At 41.2% G+C, this 25,587-nt stretch overlaps 2 protein-coding genes across 7 annotated transcripts; one reads left to right on the top strand and one right to left on the bottom strand.

The window, feature by feature from the left end:
• Nucleotides 1-560: 560 nt before the first annotated feature.
• Nucleotides 561-8,513, bottom strand: PTTG1 (PTTG1 regulator of sister chromatid separation, securin). 5 transcript variants are annotated; one of them, XM_077823683.1, is made up of 7 exons: nt 8,138-8,513; nt 6,485-6,576; nt 5,213-5,319; nt 4,342-4,520; nt 3,594-3,687; nt 1,726-1,878; nt 561-831 (listed from the first exon to the last, which is right to left on the bottom strand). In XM_077823683.1, exons 3-7 carry the CDS (start codon nt 5,298-5,300, stop codon nt 761-763), a joined length of 585 nt encoding a protein of 194 aa, XP_077679809.1. In that variant the 5' UTR covers nt 5,301-5,319; nt 6,485-6,576; nt 8,138-8,513; the 3' UTR covers nt 561-760. The 5 variants fall into 5 exon arrangements, with proteins under 5 accessions (XP_077679809.1, XP_077679808.1, XP_077679810.1 ...); XM_077823682.1 differs by having other exon boundaries at nt 6,485-6,559; XM_077823684.1 differs by lacking the exon at nt 8,138-8,513 and adding an exon at nt 7,387-8,126.
• Nucleotides 8,514-8,593: 80 nt separating this feature from the next.
• Nucleotides 8,594-24,849, top strand: SLU7 (spliceosome associated SLU7). Of its 2 annotated transcripts, none has more exons than XM_077823680.1 (16): nt 8,594-8,695; nt 9,962-10,144; nt 10,875-11,028; nt 12,187-12,267; nt 14,140-14,304; nt 15,309-15,377; nt 17,850-17,897; nt 18,520-18,651; nt 19,117-19,214; nt 20,078-20,145; nt 20,355-20,494; nt 21,477-21,638; nt 22,107-22,211; nt 22,349-22,423; nt 22,752-22,865; nt 23,810-24,849. In XM_077823680.1, the coding sequence occupies exons 2-16, from the start codon at nt 9,975-9,977 to the stop codon at nt 23,987-23,989; spliced, it is 1,761 nt and encodes a 586-aa protein (XP_077679806.1). In that variant the 5' UTR covers nt 8,594-8,695; nt 9,962-9,974; the 3' UTR covers nt 23,990-24,849. The 2 variants fall into 2 exon arrangements, with proteins under 2 accessions (XP_077679806.1, XP_077679807.1); XM_077823681.1 differs by having other exon boundaries at nt 8,630-8,695; nt 9,965-10,144.
• The last annotated feature ends 738 nt before the right edge of the window (nt 24,850-25,587 follow it).

The following is a 25,587-nucleotide window of genomic DNA, read 5'->3' as shown; positions in this document are numbered from 1 at the left end:
CTACAGGTGAGTAAACTGAAGAACAGAAGTGAAAAGACATCAAGGTTACCCAGGAGGCCCATGGCAGAGAGCCAGGAGTAGAACCCAGGTTTCCTGATTCCCAATCCACTAGGCTGGATATTCACTGCAGGGAGGAGAGTGGTGTTCAATTTAAGTGAAGGACAGAGAAAAAAGGGCAAAAAAAAAAAATCTATGCACTCATCTCTACTCAGCTCATCCAGTTGTTTTTGGCTAGTATTTCTACAGAAAACTAGAAACTGGATGTTTAATGCATGAAGTAGCATCTAATGCAGCAATTACCAAGGACAGTTTCTAATCTTGTCAGGTATCAAACTGCCTACCCCAAAAAAAGGTCACCTGTGCTACAGACCTGAAGGTTACAATGAAGGCAGTAGGAGGTCTCCACCACAACCCAGGAATAAAGCCACTTCAGTTAGGCACTCAAGTAGAGATTTTGGCTAAAGTTTTCCTTTGCTAAGACAGAAGCCTAGTTTTGGTTAGATTTCAGGTATTGCTCAATTGAAGAGCAAGACTCTAGTTTTGCTGCAATCCTTTGTCATCAAACTAACATTCTGTCACTGTCTAGTTTCTGGTAACCAACCATCTGCTATAGGCAAGATCGTTTCTACATAGATCAGACCCAAGTCTTTGGTTATGAAAGTTAACCTAGTTCTTTATTATTAGAAGATACAAAAAAAAAAAAAAAGATTCAAAGCTATTCAGTGCTCAATTTAAAAAGCTTCCAAATTCACTTTAAAAGTCACTCGAAAGGTGGCAAGTCAATGATTTCATCCAAGGTAGAGAGAAAGTTGGCAGTTGATTGTAGCAATTCTGAAAGAGTTAAAAAAGGGAGTAAGTCAATTTCTCATGAAACCCCACATTCTATTATGTCTTATATTTCAGAGTTTAATGATTTAAGAGTTGGCAATTAGAGGTTTCAAAGATCTAAATCCTTTAGCTGGTGGTTTAGTGCTCTTGCATTAGCAATAGAATTATGCACAAGACCACTTACAGACCAGTTTAGTCTGCGTAGACTATAGTGACAAACCCTGTTGCTGGATGCCTCATGTTGAGGAAGTTAGATTGCTCAGTTATTGTGAGTTGTTGTTACAATAATCTCATGTATATACGACAAGGACTCTAGTGGCATACATAAGACACTGGTATGGTTGCAAAACACAGAAGGTAGATGCAGCTGACAGCAAGAGAAATGGTTGTTCCCCATCCACGCAGTCAGCTCCTTGAATGAATGTAGGATTCTTAACTTATCTGTGTCTACACAGTAGATTAGGTTGGCATAGCTATAGCACCCAGGGGCATAGATTTAAGTCTAGGCCAGGCCTTTGTAATTATGTTGGTTTCTAAGGGCCACATTATGCATTCATTTGAATGAAGAGTAGGCTTGGTCATGTATCCCAGAACTAGTTTTATCAGTGCTAAAGTAATATTTCAGTAGGTTAGACTCCCAATAACTGTTAAGGGTTGTTACCAATGTTCCCTCTAATTTTTGACAGGCTGTGTGTGCAAAAAAATTTCTGTGCAAATTGTTGTGCATGTGGTGTTTTGCCACGTGCATGGGGTTTAGGATCTGTGTGTACATGCACACGCATAGCTTAGAGGAAACAGTGGTTGTTACCCATAAGTTCCCTGTCCTCTTATCCACCCACCACCACCACCCCACCAGCCAACAAAACAAGTCACACTGAAATCCAGCCCAGGCCTTACCACATTCCCATGAAATCTGGGACAGCTTCACAGGTGACGGGACCATGTTTATACATCTGTCAGGTATATTTTTGTCAAATATCAATAGAGGAACCCCAGTCAGGGACATGTGGCTTAGTCTGTGTTCTTCAGGAACTTCCAAACTCTCAAAGTCTGTTCAGAGAAATTAGTTTATTTCAGGTTTGAGAGAGCTAAATGACTTTCCACCAGACTGCTGTTTGTGTGAAGGCTGTCCCCTTAGACCTGAACATGTGTTGAAAGGCTGACAGTTCACAGGCAGCTAAATGCTACAAGTATGTTTACTCAATAAATTCAAGATAGCAGGTACTAAGAACTTGCCAGCATATGGAATCATGTAGGCAAAGGCTGTGCAATCCATTTGCCTCTTGATTAGAGAATACAGAACTGTTAGAAGTGAAGTTCTACTAGGAACTAGAACGTTAAATCTGCTAGATCAGATAGTGTAGAAACTGACAGAGGCAGTAAGGGATCCCCCTCCTATTAGGCTGCCTGGCATTTGATGGACGCTTGTGTGTTGAGGTGTGTGTGTTTAAGAGATAGTTACTTGTTGCAAATAGCCCCTGTGGTAAGTGTCATAATTACTAGACTATATGCTTCCAAGAAAGGGCATGTTACCTTGAAGGTTTACCTTAAGGGAGCACTGAGTTTTTCAAAATGATTTAGTTTCTTTTCAAATATACTAAAAAGACAGCTTTTAGTAATCAAGCACCTACAATGACAATTTAAACGCAAACAATTTGTTATTTTAGATTAAGGGGAGCTGTTATGTTCATAACTAAAAAGTGTAGTACACAAGAATGTCAAGACCACCTTCCCACTGAAGGCCTGCAACTTCATTAGTGTTTACACAACATCCTGGTAGGATCTCATTATTTAAATGCAATTTAGCATAAGGCATGAGCCACCACTCAGCGCCCAGCCTGCTAGAGATTTTAGTGCTTGCTACAAGTGCTCACCCCACAGTGAATAAGTTAAGTATTTATTCAGAGCTGGCACGAAAGCTCAGGAATACCTACCATCAAGACATGAACCACTTCAACAAGTTTTTTTTAACATGATCTCATTCTCTCTTGTGATACCCTTCAAAGTACCTCAGAAGTAGAACCAGTATCTACCAAGGTTCCCTTATATTTGTTTTAGTAAGCCTTAATAGAAGTACCATCAGCCAAGATGGTACTAGTTCTGAGGAAAGGAGGAAGAAAGACTCTGGAAGGCAAATGCAGCATCTCCCTCAAGATGAAACTAAATGTCTACAAAGCAATTATCACCATCACAACATATAACAGTGAGACATGGCAACTTACCAAGAAAGATATGCAAAAGCTGGATGCATTCCATCACAAACATCTGAGAAGAATATTGGGAATAACAGATAGGAAGACTAATGAAGTAGTCACAAAAATTACTGGACAAGGCACCCTCTCACAAATAATCTACAAAAGACAACATCATTGGCTGGGACATGTGCACAGAATGGAAAAAGAACGCTTACCAAATACTGCCCTTGAACAGAAGCCAGAAAATGCAAGAAGAGGAAGACTGAACAACATGGAAATTAACAGTTCGGAATGACATCAAGCACCTCAGCATGAGATAGGAAGATCTGGAGAGAAGGGCAGTTGACAGGCAAGGATGGTAAGTGCACTGTGCAGCAAAGCATGAGATGGACCAAGGTCCAAGATAATAGCCAAGGGATTTCAAGAGTTACATCCAAAGCTAGCTCTACAACATCCTAGCTAAAACCCACCTATGGAAAGCAAAGTGGGGCCTTGACTTTCAGGCTCTCTTTAGGTCTACTTAAGAGGCTAAGACAAATAGGTCTTATATTTACATCAGTTAGTTCTCACCGAGAGGATTGAAGGGAAAGAAGTTTTCAATTTCTGGATAGGCTTCTTCAGTGGCCACATTGCAACTTTCCACTTGAGTGGACTTCCCAGTAGTCTAAGAAAGAGTACATGATTAGTCATCCTCCAGTAGTCTAACAAAGTGTTCATCCTCTATACTGCAGAGTCATTTGCTAGCAAGATCAAAAGCAGTTTCTGGAAAAGAATTGAGTCCCAGAATTTGTGCACATAAGCAAGACTCCTTAAGCTAGTTTTGCTTTTAATAAAATATTAATGTTCCAGTTCGATTGTTGGGAATTCCTACAATACCATACTTGATGCAAAGGACTCCGTATCTGTCAGACAACATGTAGTTCACTAGATATTAAGACAGACCAGCTCATTTTACACAGGGCAGACAAATTTGGAGGGTTGCTGGGCAGGGTCTATCTGATCAGGTAGACCTCAACATAAGCAGTACGCTGTATCCCATTACTTGGGATTTGGGTTAGGTCACTCCCTGCCTAACTGCTTTTCTACCATAAAAGCTAACATTCCACATAGAAGGCAACATCTGCTTCTTCCAATCTGGGGAAGATTTTATTATTAGTAATAGTATTTGGTTTCCATAAACATGGAGTCTTCCAGCACTCAGACACCATTTCCCTGTACAGAAATACCAGTATCCAGCCTCTGCCCTTGTTTCCAGGAACTAACTGGGTAGAGAGCTATAGTGCATGTTCAGTTCCTGCTGAAACCTTTAGGTACGTACTTTCTTGGCAGGCAAAACCTGTTTTTTCTGTTTCCAAATTTCCTTCTTGTTTGTGGTTCCCAAAGTCCTGTTTACATTTCCCAGAGCCTTTCTGACAGACTGAGACCGGGCTGGAGTTGCATTAGCTGTTCTTCCAACAAGTGGAGTCTGGGTCTGTGATCTTTCAAATAAGACTTTTGCTGCAGGGAGAAATTTGTTTTTTTGAGTTTTACTTAGAAAAAGTCAGTACATAGCTTTGCAAGTGCTTGAGACAGGCTACTTTTAGCTATTTCAAGTTTTCTGCCTAGTAAGAGGACTTCATGACCTAGGTGCAGTCAAATGCTTCCAGACAGAGTTAAGAATCAAAGGTGTGGTCTACATTTAGACCAGATATTGGCATAGCTGTGTGAAAAACCCCATACCCAGACTGACAACAATGCTAACAAAACAACCCCAGTGTTTATACAGCTACACAGACAAGAGAACTTCTGTTCATATAGCTAACTTTGTTTGGGGAGGTACTGTTCCTATACCACCAGAAAGGCTCCTTCTGTTAGTGTAACCTGTGTCTGCACTAGGGGCATGCCAATATAGCCATAGTCTTAAATGCCTCTCTATAGTCACACCCACTCCAGTGGAGCACAGAGGAAGTGGTCTCTGAACTCAGTTACAGGTTCTCAATATATCCCTTAAAAGGGAGAATGGGACAGGTAAAAGTAGCTTAAATGGTGTTCTGAGAATAGTTTACCACACTGAATCTTTGCCACAACTTTTATGCTATTCTTCAGATCTGAAGAAGCAATGAACCAGGCATGTTCCTGGTTTATGTCACTAGACATCTTGTTTTGGTTCACAGATTCAAAATTTAATTTCTATAGCAACATATACTCACAAGATACTGAGGACAACCTTAGCCGATCCTTAGGAGCAGCACCAACATCTCCTTCATTCTCTTTGTCTATGAATATAAGGGTTGCCATCTTCAGTGTAATGAGATCACTGCAAGAAAAAAGTTACACTTGTCTGTTAAGTTATAACCAGGTCCTCAGGGAACACAAGCACCGAGGACAGTCATGACTTTAGTGACTCTCCTAATACAAGCATACATTGGGGATTCTGTCTTTAAGAGGGAGCATTTATGACTATGCTGTCATTTGATGTTTCCTGGATAAGAGTTGGTTTAAGTGAGACCTGTCCTCATTTTGCACAGCCATACTTAGCAATGGCTATGTATTCAACTATAAAACTTCAAGTTAAGTGGTATCTGAGTTTAGAGTACAGAGGCATACATACACCCACCTTATTTTGGGCACCATATTCTTGCCAAGCTTTGAGCTGGACATATTATTGTAGGAAGTCTCACTGCCTGATCTGGATTACTTTTACAGAACACATACATTTATTCTAATTTACCAGTCAACATTAGACAAGTTGACTAATTATAAGAGAATAAACAGAACACATTCAGATGAAAAGACTACTACTTGCAAGTGCAAATTAATGTTTCCACTATAATGTCAAAAATGACTGCCAAATTTGGAAACCCAATCACATGATTTCCCAGCCTGCTTTAGTAGTCTGCAGTCAGCTCCTAATTAAGGTAAAGGGTCAGAAAGAGGCAGTTTTCAACAGAGACTTTAAAGTAGGCAAGAGAACCTCAAAGGGGCATCAACTTGAAAACTTCCCACATGAGCATCATTTGTGCCTGTTCAGCACACCTAGTCTTACTATAATTTAAGGAGCTGAGACAAGACAAGTCTGTTTCCTCAACCTTGGGTTTAGTCAGTAGATTGTGGAAATATAATGAAGGGGAAACATTTCTGGAAGACTGTTAAACTCAGATTAGTGTTACTGCACAAGAACAACTCATGCAATGAGATGGCAGTAACTAGACTACCACTAGTGTTAGCACTTTACATCTTGTTAAGCGTAAAAGGGAACGGAGGAAGAAGCTCTGAACAGCAAGCCAAGGTAGTACTTGTACCATTTACATCAAGAGATGAGAGGGTGAAGATTGTGCCCTGAGGGATGTGATGAAGGTAACATTGCCCAGAATGAGGTTATTTGCAAGGGATTACACTGAAGTAGATAGTAGTTTGAGGCTATCAGACACTTTGAACAGTCCCCACCCCCACCCTACACTGTCAAAGGAGCCTGCACTTACCTGGCCAGAGTCCCCAGGAGGCGCTAGGAGGAGCCGGAACAATGCAATTCTTAGAGGAGACAGCAAGACTCCAACCTGCAGAGGGGAACAGACTGCATAGGTGGCAAGTTATATGGGCCCATGGTGCCTCTGCTCCACCAATATTCAGGAACATGGGCTCAGCTCCACCAATGTTTGGGCTTATGTTTTCAGAGCCATCCCATCCACAGGATAGACTGGGGCAACTGCCCCAGGTCTCACACTTTGGGGGCCCCCACACTTCAGGGAGACATGGGGCTCAGGAGGACACCAGGCATTAGCAGGGGACCTAGCCCCAGCAAGCAACCTGGCCCCAGCCCACCCCACTCTGCCCCACCTTTTCCCAGCCGCACTCCACTCCCCACCCCTTCCCCCAAACTCCCACCCTGCCTCATTCCAGTTTCAACACCCTCCCCCAAGAGGCACTAGGAGCCAACAGGCTGGAGCCAGGTCACTCACTGCTGCCAGCACCAGGCCCCCAGGACCCCACATCCCCCCGAAGCACAGGGCCCCTCAAAGCCCAGGGCAGTGTCTCCAGTCCATCCCACGGACTGGATAGCTCTGCTTGGACCCATTCTGGGCACCACCAAAAATTATACAAACCTGGCACCCAACAGAGCTTAGCCACAGCCTCATCCTAGACGCCTCCATACCACGCCCAGGGAAAACCATAAGTAGTGGAGATTAACACAAGGCGGGAAGGGAAAGCCAACCCCAGCCCTGCTCCCCCTGCAAGGAGACAGCTCACTGGAGGAGGCAGCCGCACGTAGAGAGAAGGAAAAGCACAGACAGCGCCACAACCCAGAGCCCCTGCAACAAACCCAGCCAGAGCAGCACCCAAACAGCCCCAGCGCGCAAGCGCGCCCCCTACCCAGCGCACTCACCAGCCGCGTAGCGCAGCCACCTCGCGCGCCCCCTCCACTCCCCCCGCTCGCGGGGCCGTTTTTAAACATCAACCGCCCCTCCCATAGGCTGCTTGACACGGCGACTAACGTTCCGCCTGCGCCAATGGGTGACGGGATGGTTCTGGGCCGCTCTCCACCAATAGGGAAAGGAAGAGCCGCTGTCAATCAGGGGTGGGGGTGGGGCTGGCTGCAGACACGTCTGTCACTGCCTGAGCTACTGAGCCGTCAGCCTTGCGCGCAAGGCGCAGCCCACCACGCGTGAAGTCGCTGTGCCCGAGACTGGGCTTTAAACGCTTTGGCCCCTGGAGGCTGTTTATTGCTTTGCATTTCACTGAGGCTGGGCCGTTCGGCTTTCTGGGTCTCATGAGCTATTTAGCTCATCATCTAGCCCGCTGCTAACTGTGGTGCTATTCTATATGTATTGCTTATTTGTTAAGCACAGACAAGCTGCCTGCTGGAGCTGTCCTGGCCACAGAAAACAAGCAACCCCTGTCCCCAGGCGTTGACAGGCTAAGGCCTGGAGGCCCAATCCTGCCAAGCGCTGAGCAATTCCTGAGAGGCACTGAATGGGCTCCTCTCCTGGAGGCGAGCGAGTTTAGCCCCTCCTAGAAGATGCTCAGCCCTGGGCGGGCCCTAAAATCAGGCCTACCTTGGCCACACCGACATCTATTTATAACACTCGCATCAAAACACTACCCCGGGCACAGTACCACAGCACTACCGCCCTTACTTCGTAAACGCGGCGGGAAGTATCTAAATCCAGGCCGGACTCGTTTGGGTTGGGATTGGCACAAAGAGCGTGTGGACGCATTTAATTCGGTGCCATTCAGAAGTGTTTTACTGCCCGGAGAAGCTGCGTAAGACTGCGCCCTGAGGGATGTGGTGAAGGAAACGCTGCCCAGAATGAGGTTATTCTGCGGCCGAGGAGCAGAAGGGGCGGCCGGGTGCCTGGCGGAGATGGCTGGCGCAGGGCAGGGCTCTGCAGCGTCCCGCGGCGTTTCGGACCGATCTCAGAGTCCCCAGCCCGCCGCACACGCAGCACAGTCACACGCGGGTGCTGGGCGCGGGGCCTGCAGCCCAGGAGAAGCCCTTCGGGGTACGGCTGCCAAGTCTCGGGGGCGGGCGGCGTCCGCCGGGGGTTGGCAGAAGCAGCAGCACCCCCACGGGTTCCTTTAAGAGGCGGCGCCAGAGCCGGCGGCGCGGTGCATTATGGGATAGTGGAGGGGAGCTGAGGCCTAGTTGGTAAACACGGAGCCGGGGCCTGTCTTGCGTCGTCTGCGCTCTCCGGGTAAGTCCGGCTGCGTCCCGCCTGCTGGCTAGGCCCGGCCCGGCCCGGCCCGATTCTCCAGCCTGAGGCGCTGCGGTCGCGTGGGGGGACAGAATAGGGGCAGCTGCCGCCTGGACGTGGGGCAGCGGGGCCAGGCCGAGGCACTGGGGCGGCAGCGGTGTTGCCGGGCTAGGCACAGTGTAACTCCCCCGCTCGGAGTTTCCCTGACTAGAGACCCACCCGCCTGGGAAGGGGCTCCCTGGATGCGTGTCCGCCTGCCTCGGTGCTGGGAGCCGCTAGACCTCCGGCTGCGCGCGATTCCCCGGGCCCTCCCGGAGTCCCCAAATAACTGTGCAGGCCAGGCCGTGTAGACAAGAACCGGCGTCGGGTCCCTGCCCCCAGCCGTTAGTCCCGGTGCGCTGCGGGAGAGTAGCAGACACGGGGAAGTGGCTGAGGCAGGTGTCAAGGGCTGCAACTTGGGCTCTCTGAAAGGTTCGCGACCCTGGTCAGTCCAAGGGCCAGTGACTAGCTGGTAACGAAACCAGCTGACTGTCTCGTGGGTTTTCATAGAAGGCTTGTGTGATTTGAGACAGGATTCCTGAGATTTATAGCCAGCTTTGCCCCTACTTGTCCTCTTGGGTGAAGTATCTGACCTTGCTGTGCATTGCTGTTTTTCTGTCTGTAAGGTTGGGATAATACTTATCAACTTTATTTCCTTGACTTTTTGTGAAGTCTTTTTTATGCATGGTCATAAAACGCCCTGAAGTCTTTGCAAAAGTACTGCATAAGGGCACGGTGTCTGCTCGCATCCCAGAACAGAAGTTGGTCCAATAAAAGATATATTACCTCACCTAACGTGTCTCAAAAGTATATCTCGTTCTTTACAAGAAATGTATTTTGTTAATACAGACCTATGATCTGCTTGTCCACATTGACATGTTATTGATAGTCCTGAAACTACTCAGGCTGTTTTTTATAAAAAAAAAAAATGTACAATTTCCTACTTCATTTGCAAGAGATAAGAAAGTGTATTGACTGTGTATTTTTCAGTACTTATTTAACTGTTTAACATGGTTATAAACCATAAATGCCAGTGATTTCTAGTTAAGCCAATATGCTTAACAAAAAACTGGAAGGAACTAAGTGATGTGAAAAAATTGTAAAGGATTGTGATGTCAAATAAAAATAACTAATATATTAAACATTGATTTTCCTTTAATTTTTAATAATTCTTTAGAGTGTTAAATCTATTGTCCTTTTCAATATCCCCATATGTGTTCGTGTCAGAAGGAAAAAGACAATGGCATCTGGGACTGTTGAAATAATTAACTCTACCCCTGCGGGAGGGTCGAATGATGTAAGCTTGGAGGAACCAAAGAAGATGACAAGAGAAGACTGGAGGAAAAAGAAGGAACTAGAAGAACAGAGAAAGTTGGGTAATGCTCCAGCTGAAGTGGATGAGGAAGGAAAGTAAGTTTCATCTAAGTTTATGCTTGATTTTCTGTTACAGATAAAATACACTTGCCCTGCTCATTACTAAAGAAAACGTTGAGGAAAATGGCTAAATTCCAGTAATGCTGGGGAGACTTTTTGTGAAAGCTGAACTTTGTGAATTAGCTGCTCAGGCGTAAATCATCCCCACTCTTCTGCAAGTTAGAGTTTCCTTTAACAAACAAACAACTGGTACTAATCTGGTATACAGTGGGTGGAGCTGCCAATGTAGATGGGGGCTCTTGTGGTTGAGTACAATGGGATTATGGTGTTAGGCAGAGGGTGGGACTGGAGAGCCTGTTATGGAGATTCTCCATTTCTTTTCCTCTACCTCTGATCTGTACCAAAGGCTATTTCACTAACTTTGGCAGGAGTAGTAGTCATGGTGTAGTAGTCAGTTTTGCATCTCAGAAAGGGGGATTGCTCTGTCTCTGTATCCCCAGTATACTGTAGCACCAAGCCAAGTTACTTGATTTGGAGGCAAGATGTGAGCCTATGTGAACTGACTGCAACAAAAGAAAGGAAAATCATTGTTTACTTATTTTGACAATTATAGTTAGTTTAAATTCATTAAGATAATGTTTACTACAGCTCATCTGTCACAAAAAGACTAATGCTGAATATAATAAGACATTATACTGTTTTTCACTTATGCCACATTATTTACATCATTTGCATGTGTCTAAATATTTTTGATATCTTCTTACAGAGATATCAACCCTCATATTCCTCAGTACATCTCTTCAGTGCCATGGTACATAGATCCTTCAAAAAGACCTACATTAAAGCACCAGAGACCTCAGCCAGAGAAGCAGAAAGAGTTTACCTCCTCTGTGGAATGGTACAAACGAGGTGTTCAAGAGGTAAAATATCTTTATGGTGTAGCAAAGATGAGACGTGTGGAACATTGTTTTGGGAAGGGAAGAATTGTGATAAATATAGGAGAATCTTCTTTGAATGAAATTGATTTTTCTTTGTGATGATTTTATTATGAAAAGTGTTTCACTATAACTAATCTAAGTTTTGGTAACTCCGGTGTTCAGTTTTGTCCTCACTTACCCCACATGGAAATATTTTTTCCTTCTTTTTCACTTGCTGGAAGAGCTGCACCCCTACACACCAAGACTGAAGAACAATAACAGTATATTTAGTCTGTGTTTTTTTTCTGTTGTGATCTTTTCTGACTACTGAAAAAAATTGAAGCAGAATATTAGTTTTTCTCTTCGTAGAGAAAAATTGGGGATGTGGAGTGTATTTTAGTGTAAGAATTGCCAAGAAGGGCTCCCAACAAGTTTGATCGTGGTTTTCCTTTGATATCCAGTGGTTTCCTTAACTGTATTAAAGCAATGTAAAATGTCTTATAATCTCTCACTAACCATAAAATGGTGTTGGATTGTAATCCAGAGATTTAATTTCTTAGTTTATTTAGACACAGTGCTCCACTAATAGGTTTCAGATCTTTTCTAAAGGGACTGTGTCTGTGAGTATAGTTCAGTCTTTATTACTATTTTGATTCTCTGCATCTGCGTCCAACAAGGGTGGAATTGCTTTTTCTTTTCTTGGTAATGTAGAAACTGCTACTAATAACTGAAATGAGACCACTGTTTTAAAATAGGTTATTAAATAGCAATCAAATTAAATTACTTTAGTTTACATGCTAAGGTGAATGTATTTAAATGAATAATCTAGTCTAGAGGAGAAAATCTGACAGCTCAATCCAGCACTATTAAGTTTGGGAGTTTATAGATTCCTATGATCAATTCTTCTGAAATATCTATTCCCTCTAGTTTCTGTACTGATTGGGGGGAGGGGCGGAGTGAAAGTGGAAACCTTTGCCATAGGCTTTCCAGAGCATTTGGGAAACAACTGAAACTGTGTGTTTTGGCTTTGTAGAGCTAATTTTGTGTGCACAGATTCACCTTCACTTAATCAGGCTAATGAAAAATGCACATCAGCCAAAGCTGCTTATTGGAAATGTGTAGGTCAGTGTTATATCAGTGTTTGTTCCCCCTTATATTTAGAATGCTGTTGCAACTAAGTACCGCAAAGGAGCCTGTGAGAACTGTGGTGCAATGACACATACAAAGAAAGACTGCCTGGAGGTAAACCTGACTACTTTTGGTGTCTGACTGTTTCTTGGAAAATATTACTGTGAATTTGCATTGGTGGAAAATATGTAGTTTGGCACATCTAAACTAGCTCTTCAGAGTGATTTTAATCAATCTCTCAAATACAGTTTGAGATGTTTGAAGGCTGTTCATCCAAACCAGTTTTATGTAGGAGGAATACATAAGGAAAAAACTGTTAGCATATCAAAAGACTTATCTTTTCATGGTATTATGGGTCAACCCATATATATATATAATATAAAAACATTTACCAATTGGGATAAGAAAACGGGCACGTCAGACTACCACATCTCACCCACGCTTTTCTTTTCATTGTATAATTTATTGAAGTAATTGTCTTACACTGCTTTGGGTCAAGCACAGCCCAGGATGCCTTTTTCAGCTCCAAATCTGTTAAAATGGGATTTCTTAAAAGTACTCTTAAATGTCTGACGATGGGGCACCAACTTCAATCTGTTCAGTTTAAAAAGTAACTTCATGTACTGCAAAAAAACCGAGGAGTCCTTGTGGCATCTTAGAGACTAACAAATGTATTTGGGCATAAGCTTTCGTGGGCTAGAACCCACTGCATCAGATGTATGAAGTAAAAGATACAGGAGCAGGTATAAATACATGAAAGGATGTGGGTTGCTTTACCAAGTGTTTATACCTGCTCCTGTATCTTTTACTTCATACATCTGATGCAGTGGGTTCTAGCCCACGAAAGCTTATGCCCAAATACATTTGTTAGTCTCTAAGGTGCCACAAAGACTCCTCTTTTTTTTTTTTTTTTTTGCTGATACAGACTAACACAGCTACCACTGAAACCTGTCTTCATGTACTGCATTTGCCTCTGAGTCTTTGTGTCAACTTTTTTTTTGGTGGTTTTTACAATCACACTTTATTTAAAAAAACAAACAAACTTTTTTTCTCTCTCCCTTGCATGTATGACCCACAAAAACAGGGGAAACTAACACAGGCTTTGCTCACATGTATGACTTTGCAGAAATCCTCTCATCTTTGTTCTAGCACTGGTACAGCTCCACCAACTCTAGTGTAGACCAGCATTGTTCTACACTACTTGTGTTCTCCAGATCTCCTCCTAATCTGATTAGGATTAGTAGTCAAAAACACCATTGTTAATTTATGCTAGCATTCTTGCCATTTCTAGAAGTGATCCAATAGTGGGAGAATTCCCCAAAACTACCTCTGTTGATGCAGCCTAACTGTCTAAACAGGGAAATGCACAGTGAAAGAACTAAAAACTAATCTTCCAGTAAAGAGTTCTTTTAGGTCAGTGGTCAGCAGCCTTTCAGAAGTAGTGTGCCAAGTCTTCATTTATTCACTCTAATTTAAGGTTTTGCATGCCAGTAATTCATTTTAACATTTTTAGAAGGTCTTTTTCTATAAGCCTATAATATATAACCAAACTATTGTTGTATGTAAAGTAAATAAGGTTTTTAAAATGTTTAAGAAGCTTCATTTAAAATTAAATTAAAATGCAGAGCCCCCTAGACCGGTGGCCAAGACCCGGGCAGCATGAGTGCCACTGAAAATCAGCTCGCATGCCGCCTTTGACATGCATGCCATAGGTTGCCTGCCTCTGTTTTAGGTGGTGTTGGCAGCAGTAGATAAAATAAAAGCAGCTACGCTTTTGTTAGTTGTTTTAAGTCAATGTCTTTTTAAGCTGACTTCAGTATATAAAATCTAGAAGTAACAGTGGACATATATGTAGAGCTGTAGGTTGCTGTATTGTCAAGGTATCTAAGAGGAATTCAGTTTTTTAAGGAGATGTATATAAGTGAGTAATGTGGCTGTCCTTTAGACTAAAATAATGCAAAGGTAACGGTGGCTTCCCTTTTTCAGAGACCTAGGAAAGTTGGAGCAAAATTCACAGGCCTTAATATTGCACCAGATGAACATATGCAGCCTACGCTAATGTTTGATTATGATGGGAAGAGAGATCGTTGGAATGGTTATAACCCGGAAGAGCACATGAAGATTGTAGAAGAATATTCCAAAGTTGACTTGGTATGTAGGTATTTAGGTGAATAGACTTCCTAAACATTCTTCAACATGTGCTGCATTCATAATGCAAAAGATATGTGGATTTTCTCTTTGGTTATTTAGATTTACTTGTTGAACTAAAAACTCAAAAATAAAAATGGAATTGCAGAAGGATTCACCCTGTAAATGAACTGCAGATCAGAGTTGCATACACACGATTGCAAGCACTTTTTAAATTGACTTAATTTTTCTGTATGTATAATCACCAACAGTAAATACTTGATTTGGGGTAGGTAATATTGATAATGATTGACCATGGAATTAAAATATTTGAGCTTAGCTGGACTTTTAATGTTTTCTATAGCAGATATGAATGCCAATGCTGAAAGCAGACACTTCGAATTTTAACTCAGTGAAACTGACATGCCTTACTGTGTCAGCCCAATAAGCCAGAGTATTTTAGAGAGTATGGACCTGTGAATTTGCTCATATTAAGTAAACTGGTTCTGACAGGAAGATAGCCTTTAGGTACTCTTCCCTCCCTCTAGTAATCAAGAGACTAGCGTGATGTAGCCAGTAGCTAGGGATTTGGAAGAGCAGTATAAAAACGGACGTTGGGGCACTGGGTCCGTTGGATAAGTCTACACTGCAATCAAACACCTAAGGCTGGCCCGAGTCAGTTGACTCAGGCTTGCGGGGCTATAAAACTGCAGTGGAGGTTTTGGGCTCCGGCTGGAGACTGGGCTCTGAGACCCTTTTCCTTTTCAGGTCTCAGAGCCTCTGCTCCAGCCTAAACTGTTAACATCTGCATTGCAATTTTTTAGCCCCACAAGCCAAGCCCTGCAAGCCTGAGTCAGCTTGTGTTTCGTTGCAGTGTAGGCATACCTTGAGTGGTAGCGGTTGGTTGGTAGCAACAAATTTGGGTCCTAACTAGTGCATTTAAAGTTCTAAATGGTGCTTATGAGTGTTTTTGATAGATCACTTTTATTTAGCAAAATAAAATAAAAACACCGTCTTTCTATGTTTAGGCTAAACGTACTCTGAAAGCCCAGAAGTTGCAGGAAGAGTTGGCTTCAGGAAAACTGATGGAGCAGGTGGTAAGTAAGCTAAAACCTGGCATATTTTACTTCAAACTGAAACAAAAAAAGTGCCTTTTTTTCCTTTTCTGAATAGAACAGGTCATCTCTGCCTTCAGACGCTGGTAGCCCAAATAACTAGTAGAGGACATTTTAACATATATGTGCTTCATTTGCTGTCTTATCTTTTTTTTGTGTGTGCAGATCTGAAGCTTCTGTTTTGCAACTGCTTGCTTTTCAGCACATGCCGTTGATAGGAGTAGCACCTAGCACTGGGGCAAGTGGTAGAGCAGTGATTTTTTTTGTCTGTTGGGCATTTTTATAAAGCCTGTTTATCCTATATTGTCCAGTACTCTAATCCTTTTTATAAAGTAAGTACAGTAACAAGAAAAATGTACTTGTATCAGGAAGTACTTTAAAATACTCTGAATTAAGTGAAAAAGGGTTAATCTTTGCTTCATAGTTAGGCTCCCATTTTCCAGTCCTGACAATTGATGGCCTTGCCAAGGCATGGAAAACAGAGTTTAGAGAATCATGCTGTCTGTTAGTAAATTTTATTCAGGGAGTGAAATACTTAGGCTTGAGAGGTTTTATATAATTTTACTAACTTTCAGAGTAACAGCCGTGTTAATCTGTATTCGCAAAAAGAAAAGGAGTACTTGTGGCACCTTAGAGACTAACCAGTTTATTTGAGCATAAGCTTTTGTGAGCTACAGCTCACTTCATCGGATGCATACTGTGGAAAGTGTAGAAGATCTTTTTATGCACACAAAGCATGAAAAAATGGGTGTTTACCACTACAAAAGGTTTTCTCTCCCCCCACCCCACTCTCCTGCCGGTAATAGCTTATCTAAAGTGAGTGGGGTGGGGGGAGAGAAAACCTTTTGTAGTGGTAAACACCCATTTTTTCATGCTTTGTGTGCATAAAAAGATCTTCTACACTTTCCACAGTATGCATCCGATGAAGTGAGCTGTAGCTCACAAAAGCTTATGCTCAAATAAACTGGTTAGTCTCTAAGGTGCCACAAGTACTCCTTTTCTTTTTACTAACTTTCTAACTATGAAATCTTCCCATGGATTGATTTGTCAATGGTTAGTATGAACTTGGTTCAGTATCTGAAATCCACACTTTACATCTTGTTCAGATTTTTGTGCTACTATTTGTCGTTTCTTGGTTAACCTTTATTTTGAGGTTGGGGAATATCAACACACATTCCTCTTGTCTTGCAGATCTCTTTGCTGTGGCTTTAGTTTTCATTTTCCTTCTCACTAGTGGCTCTTGGATTATAATTAGGGCCTTAGTAATTAAATTAACTAAATATTCTTGTAAGAGGGTTTAATGGTAACTTTGCATGTCTTCAAAAAAATTAAACATAAAGAGATGGCTATAAGTGAGGGGTAGTTCTCAGAATATAGTATACTGTGTTTACTCTGTTACTGATCAATAACAAAACAAAGAATTTATGCCATTTGTCCTCCATTTTCTAGGGAATGTAACCACAAATTTTGTCCCTAGATGGCCAAGTAAACTTGGTCTCTAATCCTGACACAGGATATACTCTTCTTCCTAAGGACTAAACAGAACAATCAGAGCTAATTAAAGATAGCACCCATCTCTTTCCTTCTACCTGCCCCAGCAGGAACCTCCATCTCCCTCCCAGAGCCAAAAGGAAGGCCCTTTCACTCTCCACAACAAGCCATTCTCTGGGGGTGAAGAACTTAATGAAGGGAAATAAAGAGCATGAAGTGGTCAGACACTCTCTCCATAGTTTCATCCAAATGCCAGATCGCCTTCAGCCTCCCCCGGTGACTCTGGGCATGAGGGAGGTGGCAGACGTGGAGCATGTGAAGAATGCAGGGAAAGATTTCTGGGAGAGAGAATGTGGAATGGGACTAGATGAGTTTCTCCTAGGACTCCTTGTCCTTCCTCCAGTGTCCCCGTGGATCCTCCCTTCTCCTCCACTCCAGAGGTCACCTCAGCCTGGAAATTAATTGGTCCCTCTTAAAACACTTCAGCTGACTTCCTCTGGGTTAAACCAAGGGTTCTGGTCTCTAGACAAAAATGACTAAGGTACTTTGCAACCCTGTTAAATCATCAATTCCAAAATACTGTTGAAATGTTAAGGTCTAATGAGACATTAATTTGGAACTATCAGTGTTGATAGACAGTAGAACTGACTTTATGCAACACTCTCACAGTTCAGGGACTCATCACTCTTGCAAGATATATAGTGGTTTGATGTGAAAATAATTAAAATATTTCTCAAAAAGGTTTCTGTGCTGTGAGAGGCTTGTAAACTTTCAAGCAAAAAATGTATATCACAATGATCTGTTCTGCAGTTTGTTCCATGGTTATCACATTTGTCTTCCACTGCCTTTGGGGTAAGCCCTGCTTTGATTGTCCAACAATTTCCTCTACTTTCCCCTCCCAAATATCTTCCCACCCTAAAGTTTTGTATTCTCTGCTCACGTGCTCTTTTTTTTTTGCTGTAGAACTCCCCAAGACACCACTGGGAAGAGGAGGAATCAAATTCACAGACCGTAAGACACTTATCAAATGATTCACTCAAAGGAAGGAAAACCAGATGCTGGATGGGGTTGGCATAGGACCTGCTGTGGTGGCTTCATGCCATCTATGGATTCCCTGAGCAATGGAAGCTCAGCAGGGACAAGGCCTGGAGTTACTGGCTTTGCAGCTGCTTTGTGCTGCCAGAGTGGTGCAAAGTAGCTGGAGTTGGGTTCCAGGATCTGGCTCTTTGTCTTTGAATCTTATTGTGGTACTAACTCTTAGAAACAAGTTGTCAGGCTGGAGAATAACTGACTTTTAAAGAAAATCCAGGCCATATCAAGAACAGTGGCCATATTTTTTTAATTGCAGTTTTATTTTAAGTGTATTTTAACTCTTGGGTTTCATAAGTAGAAATGGAAATCCTCTAACAGATTTATTTCTAATTTTTTTCAGTGTAACTGTAGAATAGATTCTAACACTTAACCCAGAATTTACATTGCAAATGCCTAATTAGAGAGACTGGGGGATGGGCTGAGGGGTTCTTAAAAGATTTTTTTTTAACTAATCAATTTAAACTAATAATCGGGTTGTTGTGTTTATTTCTAGATTGAACGCCCATCATTTTACTTAGTAGTTTTCTGACTCTGTTTTCAGGAAAGAGATCATAACAGTGAAGGTGAGGATGAAGATAAATATGCAGATGATATTGACATGCCTGGACAGAACTTTGACTCCAAAAGACGTATTACAGTCCGAAACTTGCGTATTCGGGAAGACATTGCTAAAGTAAGCCACAGCAAATGAACTGGGTTATATTATGACTTTTCTCTTAATAAAAAAAAAGTTTATTACCTGTTGTTTCTAAGGTTGTGTTCTCTTAACTAGTAGTTCTGACTAGTGGATTCAGTATGGGGCTTGGAGCCTGTAGACTTAGTTTCTGTTCCTAGCTTTGCCACTGATCTTCGTATGGCACCTTGGGTAACTCATGACCTTCCTTTACCCATTTCCCTTTTGTCAAAATATAAAAATTCTGACCTTTAGATAGTGCTTTTCACCTACAGAGCGTCAAGTGTTTTACAAAGGTAGGCAACCTATCATGGTTATCCCAACTTAAAGGAAGCTGTTGTAATACCAGTTGGAGGCATGTCAGCTAACACTTTAAAGTATCTATGAAGGGATTACAGTAATATTTTCAGTTCTGTTAGCATCCCAAATTTCTAAATAAACATTTTGTATGTCTCCTTATTTTAGTACTTGAGGAATCTAGATCCAAATTCTGCCTACTATGATCCCAAAACGAGAGCAATGAGGGAGAACCCATATGCCAATGCAGGCAAGAATCCAGATGAGTAAGTTTGAAACTGGGATTTTGGCTACACATCTATAACAAAACTAGATAGAGTTAAAATTGTCTTAATATTAACCTTGTTTCTCTTTGCTGTCCTGTGTATCTTGCTACCAATGAGCGACTAGTCAGTTATGGAGGAGGGAACCTTTTAATACTTTCTTGGTTACGTTCTTCTGCTTATTTTGTTTTTTTCTTCTAAGTTACAAGAAGCACACACAGTGCTGATGAGGATCATTTTGTTGAGAGTTGATACTTTTAAAGTGATCTTGTCAATTTAATTACCATAGGATTGATACTAATTTTTTGAGTACAAATTGTAAAGTGGGCAGAACAGCAAATTGCAGGTTACAGCAGAACCTCTCTATAGTAGAGATGGTATCTCTAGACCACAGTGATGTATATGTAAGTGTATTTCAGTAGTTGGATGTTTGCAGCTATTCTCCTCTTTACCTGCAATTATCACACCAGAAATAACTGCCAAATTCAGATAGCCCACTGTCCAGAATTTGAACTTCATGCTTCCCTGTCATGTTAGAATCCATAGGTTGGCCTCTTGCTCCCCAAACCAGCAAGCATTCAGAATGTTGCAGAGCTAATGTGTTAACTCTCAGGGAGAAAGCAGAGGAGTAGTGATGTGAATTACATTTGTGTATCTTTTTCTGTGGCCCAGGTAGGGAATAGAAACAATGTTGCAGGAGGTCTTACCATTTTGGGAGTCTTGGTGACTGTTCTTTTCAAGCAAGAGAGATTCACAGTTAACAAAAGTAACGATGCCAAAAATGGATGAAGGAATTTATGTGCTTAACAGAGAGTAAGGGTGTTGCACGTTACTTAAATAATTGTTTTTTGGGTTTTTTTTTGTAGAGTTGGTTATGCAGGTGACAACTTTGTTCGTTACACTGGTGATACCATTTCAATGGCACAAACTCAGTGTAAGTATTTCATTAAATCAGAAAAATCATACCTTAAAAATTGAAGTTCCATATTTCTGTGCCAAGGAAGAAATGTCTCTTGTTACAGGTAAACTTGACTGCATGATGATTCTTAGACAAAGAATAGGTTAAAGGTGCTATTTGAAAAGCATGTATAGGATTCAAAATGATCATTTTAATTAAGTGATGGCTCTTTGTTTTATATATAGTGTTTGCTTGGGAGGCTTATGACAAAGGCTCCGAAGTTCATCTTCAAGCAGACCCTACAAAACTGGAACTCCTGTACAAATCCTTCAAGGTGAAAAAAGAAGATTTTAAGGAACAACAGAAAGAAAGCATCCTAGAGAAGGTAACAAAAACAAATGCCCAACGAACAAGAATGCTGTTAAGAGCGGGTCCAGCTTGGGTTTTTTCTTTTTTCATTTAAAAAAAAACAAACAAAAAAACCACATTATTAGTGTGGGCCAAACCACCTGTTAACATTTCTGATCAAACTCTAAAATTATGTAGTCTTTATACCTGTTGTGTCTGGTAAGTTATTTAATATAGACACATTAGTATAGCTGAAGGTCTGTTAGCATTTTCTGTGGTCACGGGCCTCATCCCTCAGCTGTCAGAAGAATGTACCTCTGGTGAAAACTTGGCAGTGCAAGATGTGGGGGTCTGGATTTATGTTTTAAAATACATACAGGTGGTGGAAAATAGTTTTTGCATTGTTAAAATTGATCTTTTAGGAAGAAGATAACTTGGGATAGTTTAGACTAAGTATTTGCAAATATTTCACAACACACACAATATAAGTGCTTTTCAAAATCTTAATTTTCAGACTTTGGGATTGCCATAATGAGTGCAGTTTTTTAGATAAACATTTTTCTATTTTGCTGTATTACGATCAGTTTTACTTAGACCACGTGGTAAAAATAAATCATGAAGGTGCTAACATTTGTTAAGCACAAGTTGTTGACAAACTATATTGTCTAATTGTTCTATACTTGGATTGTTTTTCTAACTTTATTTTGCTTTGAAAACTTGTAGTGGGTTAAACGAGATGTTCTATATGTAAATTGGGATATAGCACTGGAGCTGGTAATATTTCTTCAAACAAAAAAAATATGAAGTGTTACCGTTGTAGCAGAAATTTGAATCTTTAGCTAGTAAATCAGAAGCACAAAAAATGGATCACAGTTTACATTTTAATGTTCTAAGTGCTTGCATAGCACCCAAAGCCCAGGGAAGGTAGTGAGGTGATGAGTTTGAAATGTAGTTGCAAGTCTAAATGACTTTTTTTTTGCTATAGATCTTCAAAAATGTTGCTTGTATTGTTGTTGTAGTATGGAGGACAAGAACATCTAGATGCTCCACCAGCTGAACTGCTGTTAGCCCAGACAGAAGACTATGTGGAGTATTCTAGGCATGGAACAGTCATCAAAGGACAAGAAAAAGCTATTGTCCGTTCTAAGTATGAAGAGGATGTAACTATCAACAACCACACAGTAAGCACCTACGTTGAAAAACAATAGCAAGAGCTAAATTTCCTGGTAAAGCAGAGGAAATATGACAAAGTGCCATGGGAACTGATGCACTGTCACTAAAGTAGTGAACTTACCTTTTTGGATAAGTTGCTTGCTTAAGTCTCTCCCTCCAAGCAGGAGAATTTAATTATCGCTAATAGGAGCTGTGTGTGAATCAAGTGGAGCGTATGTGGGGAACTTTCAAAGGCACAAATGGCAGTCATGCTTCCAACTCCCCTTGAGTTGTAATGGGAGTTGGGCACCTAGCTGTCCTTTGCCTTTGAAAATCTCCCCCATGTGCTAATTCTTGTAGATCTTAGGAGGGAAAACTGATGAACTTGAAGATTTTTGGATGAACTACTACTTTTCTGAAAAGAGTTAAACAAAAATCATGTATGATTTGCAATGTTCCTATTATGTGATTCCTTCAGTACTGTGTCTGTCTTGCAGTGTATATGGGGTTCATATTGGAAGGAAGGCAGATGGGGATATAAATGCTGCCACTCATTTGTCAAGTATTCCTATTGTACAGGAGAAGCTGGGAAAGAAATCGCTGTAAGTATCCCTTCATTTTTAGACATTAGAACAATGGGATGCTGCTATAAAAATAAGGCTAATAATTCAACTTGTCTTTCCATTTTGGTACATGCATAGTGAGTTTTCATGCCCTTTCTTTTATCTTCATTGTGCAGAATACTGCATTAGACTTACCAGAGGAAAAACCTACGGAGGAAGAGTATATGGCAAAATCCAAAACATTGATGGAGGTAGGTTACCTCCCCTCCCACGTGTCTTCCCTTTAGAAAAGGATAACTACTTTAAAAGATTGTGGGAAGGAAGATTTTTGCATTCTGTTAATCTGGAGTTTTAAAAGGTGGAGTGGTGTAGTGACTGTATTACAAAGATGCATGGGCCAACTCTTCTGAGCTTGACTAGGAGATTTATAAAGTATTGGATCATTAATGTCTCATCTCTCAATGTTCCCAAACTAAACTCCTGAGATACAGAGTTGATAGACCCTAGAGATAAGTTCCTTGGACATGCATGTTCATAACCCATGGCATATGTCTAAAACTCCTGCTTTCCTACCTCCAGATACATCAAGAAAAACAGAAAGATGAGAAAAAGAAGAAAAAGAAGAAGCAAAAGAAGAGTCCAAATTCAGATAGTGAGGGTGAAGAGAAAAAGAAACATGAAAAACTGAAAAAGGTGCACTGTGCTTTTTCAAACAGAGTTCTTGTTCTTCTTAAGAAATATTTGGTCAGTAGTATGAAGGTCCCAAAATCATGGTTCTTGGGGTGTTGTATATAGGGCTTCTCTGAGTTGAAGTGACTTTTAGACAGAGTTGTATAGCTGCTTTGAAGTAAATGGTTAGAACAGTGGGTGATAGCAGAAAAGTGGAACACCAACCTAATCAATTGTGTGAAGCAAGGTGGGGAACAAACCAGCAAAACTCCTCTCTCCTTAAAGTGCCTTTTATCCCAAGGAGAAAATTAGGCCCTATCCTGCAATTGATGGTGTGCATGAGTAGATTATGGCAACTGTACAAAGTCCCAATGAAGTAATTGAATGGGGCTCCACAGAAGTACAGCAGTCTGCCCGTGTACTATCAGTTACAGCATGGGAGTCTTACACTGATATACTTTAGCGATCTTTTGGATAAACCACAGCTTCTTCTGAATAGCAAACAGTAGCACTACAGTAGGGAAGGAATATTTAATGTCTTTTAAAAAACAAAAGGGGGCGGGAAAAGCTATCCTTATTCAGTCTGGATGAAATTCTCAAAAGTTCTTAAGTCACTAAAACGCATTAGAGAATTTCACCCTTTATGTAAACTTAGCTGAAAATTCAGGAATCCTTAAAATTACCACACCCTAACATCCTACATTTACACAAATTTTAAAATGGCTAAATTAAATAATAGTGTGAACAGAGAAAACTGACAGCAAAATTAAAACATTAAGCGTGGCAAATTCTAATGTGGCACAGTAGTTGCAGGTTAAACACTTAAGGCTTGTATGTGTAAAATGAGAACTAGCATTGGCTGTTTTGTGTGGATTATAGAATCCCACTGTTCTGTCTGCTGCTGGTGCTTTTAGTTAAAGTACTAGAATCTGTCCTGATTCTTAACCTCATTTCTGCTTTTACTTCAGGCATTAAATGCAGAAGAGGCTCGTCTCCTCCAGGTTAAAGAAATCATGCAGTTAGATGAGAGGAAGAGGCCATATAACAGCATGTATGAAACAAGGGAGCCTACAGAAGAGGAAATGGAGGCTTATAGAATGAAACGCCAAAGACCTGATGATCCTATGGCCTCCTTTCTTGGACAGTAATTATGTGAAAGACATTCCAGCATACGGTGCTTGGCTATTGTATATGATACTTGGTAAACCAGTAACTGGAGCTTTTCTTTCCACGTTTCTGTAAAAAACTGCACAAGTCTGCTTTGCAGAAATGGCCTGGCTTTTGCCAGGGAAAAGAAGTCTATGAATGAAGTTAACGGCTGGTGCTATAAGCACAGTAGCGCTTTCCTTTTTTTGAAAAGTATATTTGGTACAGACTTGTATTACTGAAAGGGTAAGTTGATACCTTCTAAAATTCATCGTAGCAAGTAACGGGAGAAGAGGAACCTATAAATTCAGGAAAACAAACTGCATCTAAACCAGTTGGCCAGCAGGTGTCACTGTTATGTAAAAACTGATGAATGTAACACAGACTCTGTCTACACTAGGGACCTTACAGCAGCACAGCTGCGCCACTGTAAGATCTCCTGTGTAGCCGCTCTGTGCCAGCAGGAGAAAGCTCTACAGATGGCATAAACTAAATCACCCCCAACAAGCAGCGGTAGCTATGTTGGGGGGAGGCGCTTTTGTCAGTGAAACTTCTGTTGGTTGGTGGGGGGGTATTTTTTTCACACTCCTGACCGACAAAAGTGCTTATGTAAATAAAGCCTTAAAAGTGGTAGGGTTGGATGACTAAGATCTTAAGACGTCTCTTATGTGTGGCTTAGTAGGAGGGAAATAGTCATTCTTTATCATTTTGGTAATTTTAGGAATGCAAAAATGTGTAAAAACTGATGTGATTTGATGTACAGACTTGGTTGAATGTAATATAAACGTTAATGCTGTCTGGTAACTGGGAATATTTTACTCTTGTCCTGAAGAGGTTGCAAGAAGTTGATATGCTACACAGAGCTTTGAAATTCTTCCTGTGTTTTAGCTAACAGTGTAGCCTTATGCATACACCCCGATATGCAATGCTGACATCCAGTGAGATAAATTGCATTTATCATGAAAGTTTGACTGGTTTACCTGCTCTGTCCGAGCTCATACATGTCCAACAAAATTCAATCTCATAATCTAAACACTTGAGCAGTTTAAACAGCCAACATTACTATTATGTGTTTTAAAAATAAAAAAATTACCATATTTCTTTAACCCTTTGCTCCTACCAAAACTCCATCTTGCAATATTAAGTGACCAGTTTAAGGTCCAATATCTTATGGTATCTTAGTTAAAAACACGCTGTCTACACCATTGGAAAGTTGTGATTCCCAGATTTCCAAAGAGGCAGAGATGCAGCTTTTGGTTCTGTCACTGGATGGCTGAGATATTGGATATGACACTTTCAGTATAAACTTTTAAACATTTATAAGAAATATTATAAACTCTCTCTCTCTCCCCCTCAAAAGGCTGTATGGGTGAATTAATATTAACAGAACCTAGCTTTACAGCTAGAAGGATTAAGAAAGTAGTCCTAATAGTGTTTTTAAAACATGTAATTTTTTTTCTCTTAAATATATGGGATATCAATTTTTAGTGGTGTGATAGAGGAAGCTTTATTAGCTTGTTTGAGTTATGCAGGTCATCCCTGAATAGCAAAGTCATACAGCTGGGAGTCCTGCTTCCATGCTAATATTTTTTCTACCATA

The sequence above is a fragment of the Eretmochelys imbricata genome, chromosome 8 (assembly GCF_965152235.1).
Source record: "Eretmochelys imbricata isolate rEreImb1 chromosome 8, rEreImb1.hap1, whole genome shotgun sequence".
Classification (NCBI taxonomy): Eukaryota; Metazoa; Chordata; order Testudines; family Cheloniidae; genus Eretmochelys; species Eretmochelys imbricata.
The sequence above is the reverse complement of the archived record's forward strand: the minus strand, read 5'-3'. Positions and strand labels throughout refer to the sequence as shown.

Excerpts from the sequence above, each read along its gene's own strand:
- SLU7 (XM_077823680.1), top strand. The coding sequence starts at position 9,975 with ATGGCATCTGGGACTGTTGAAATAATTAACTCTACCCCTGCGGGAGGG. Across the intron at positions 17,898-18,519 it reads AGGAATCAAATTCACAGACC|GAAAGAGATCATAACAGTGA; the intron begins GTAAGACACTTA and ends CTCTGTTTTCAG. Across the intron at positions 22,424-22,751 it reads AATCCAAAACATTGATGGAG|ATACATCAAGAAAAACAGAA; the intron begins GTAGGTTACCTC and ends TCCTACCTCCAG.
- PTTG1 (XM_077823683.1), bottom strand. The coding sequence starts at position 5,300 with ATGGCAACCCTTATATTCATAGACAAAGAGAATGAAGGAGATGTTGGT. Across the intron at positions 1,879-3,593 it reads CTTTCCCTTCAATCCTCTCG|ACTTTGAGAGTTTGGAAGTT; the intron begins GTGAGAACTAAC and ends TTCTCTGAACAG. Across the intron at positions 832-1,725 it reads CCAGATTTCATGGGAATGTG|AATTGCTACAATCAACTGCC; the intron begins GTAAGGCCTGGG and ends TAACTCTTTCAG.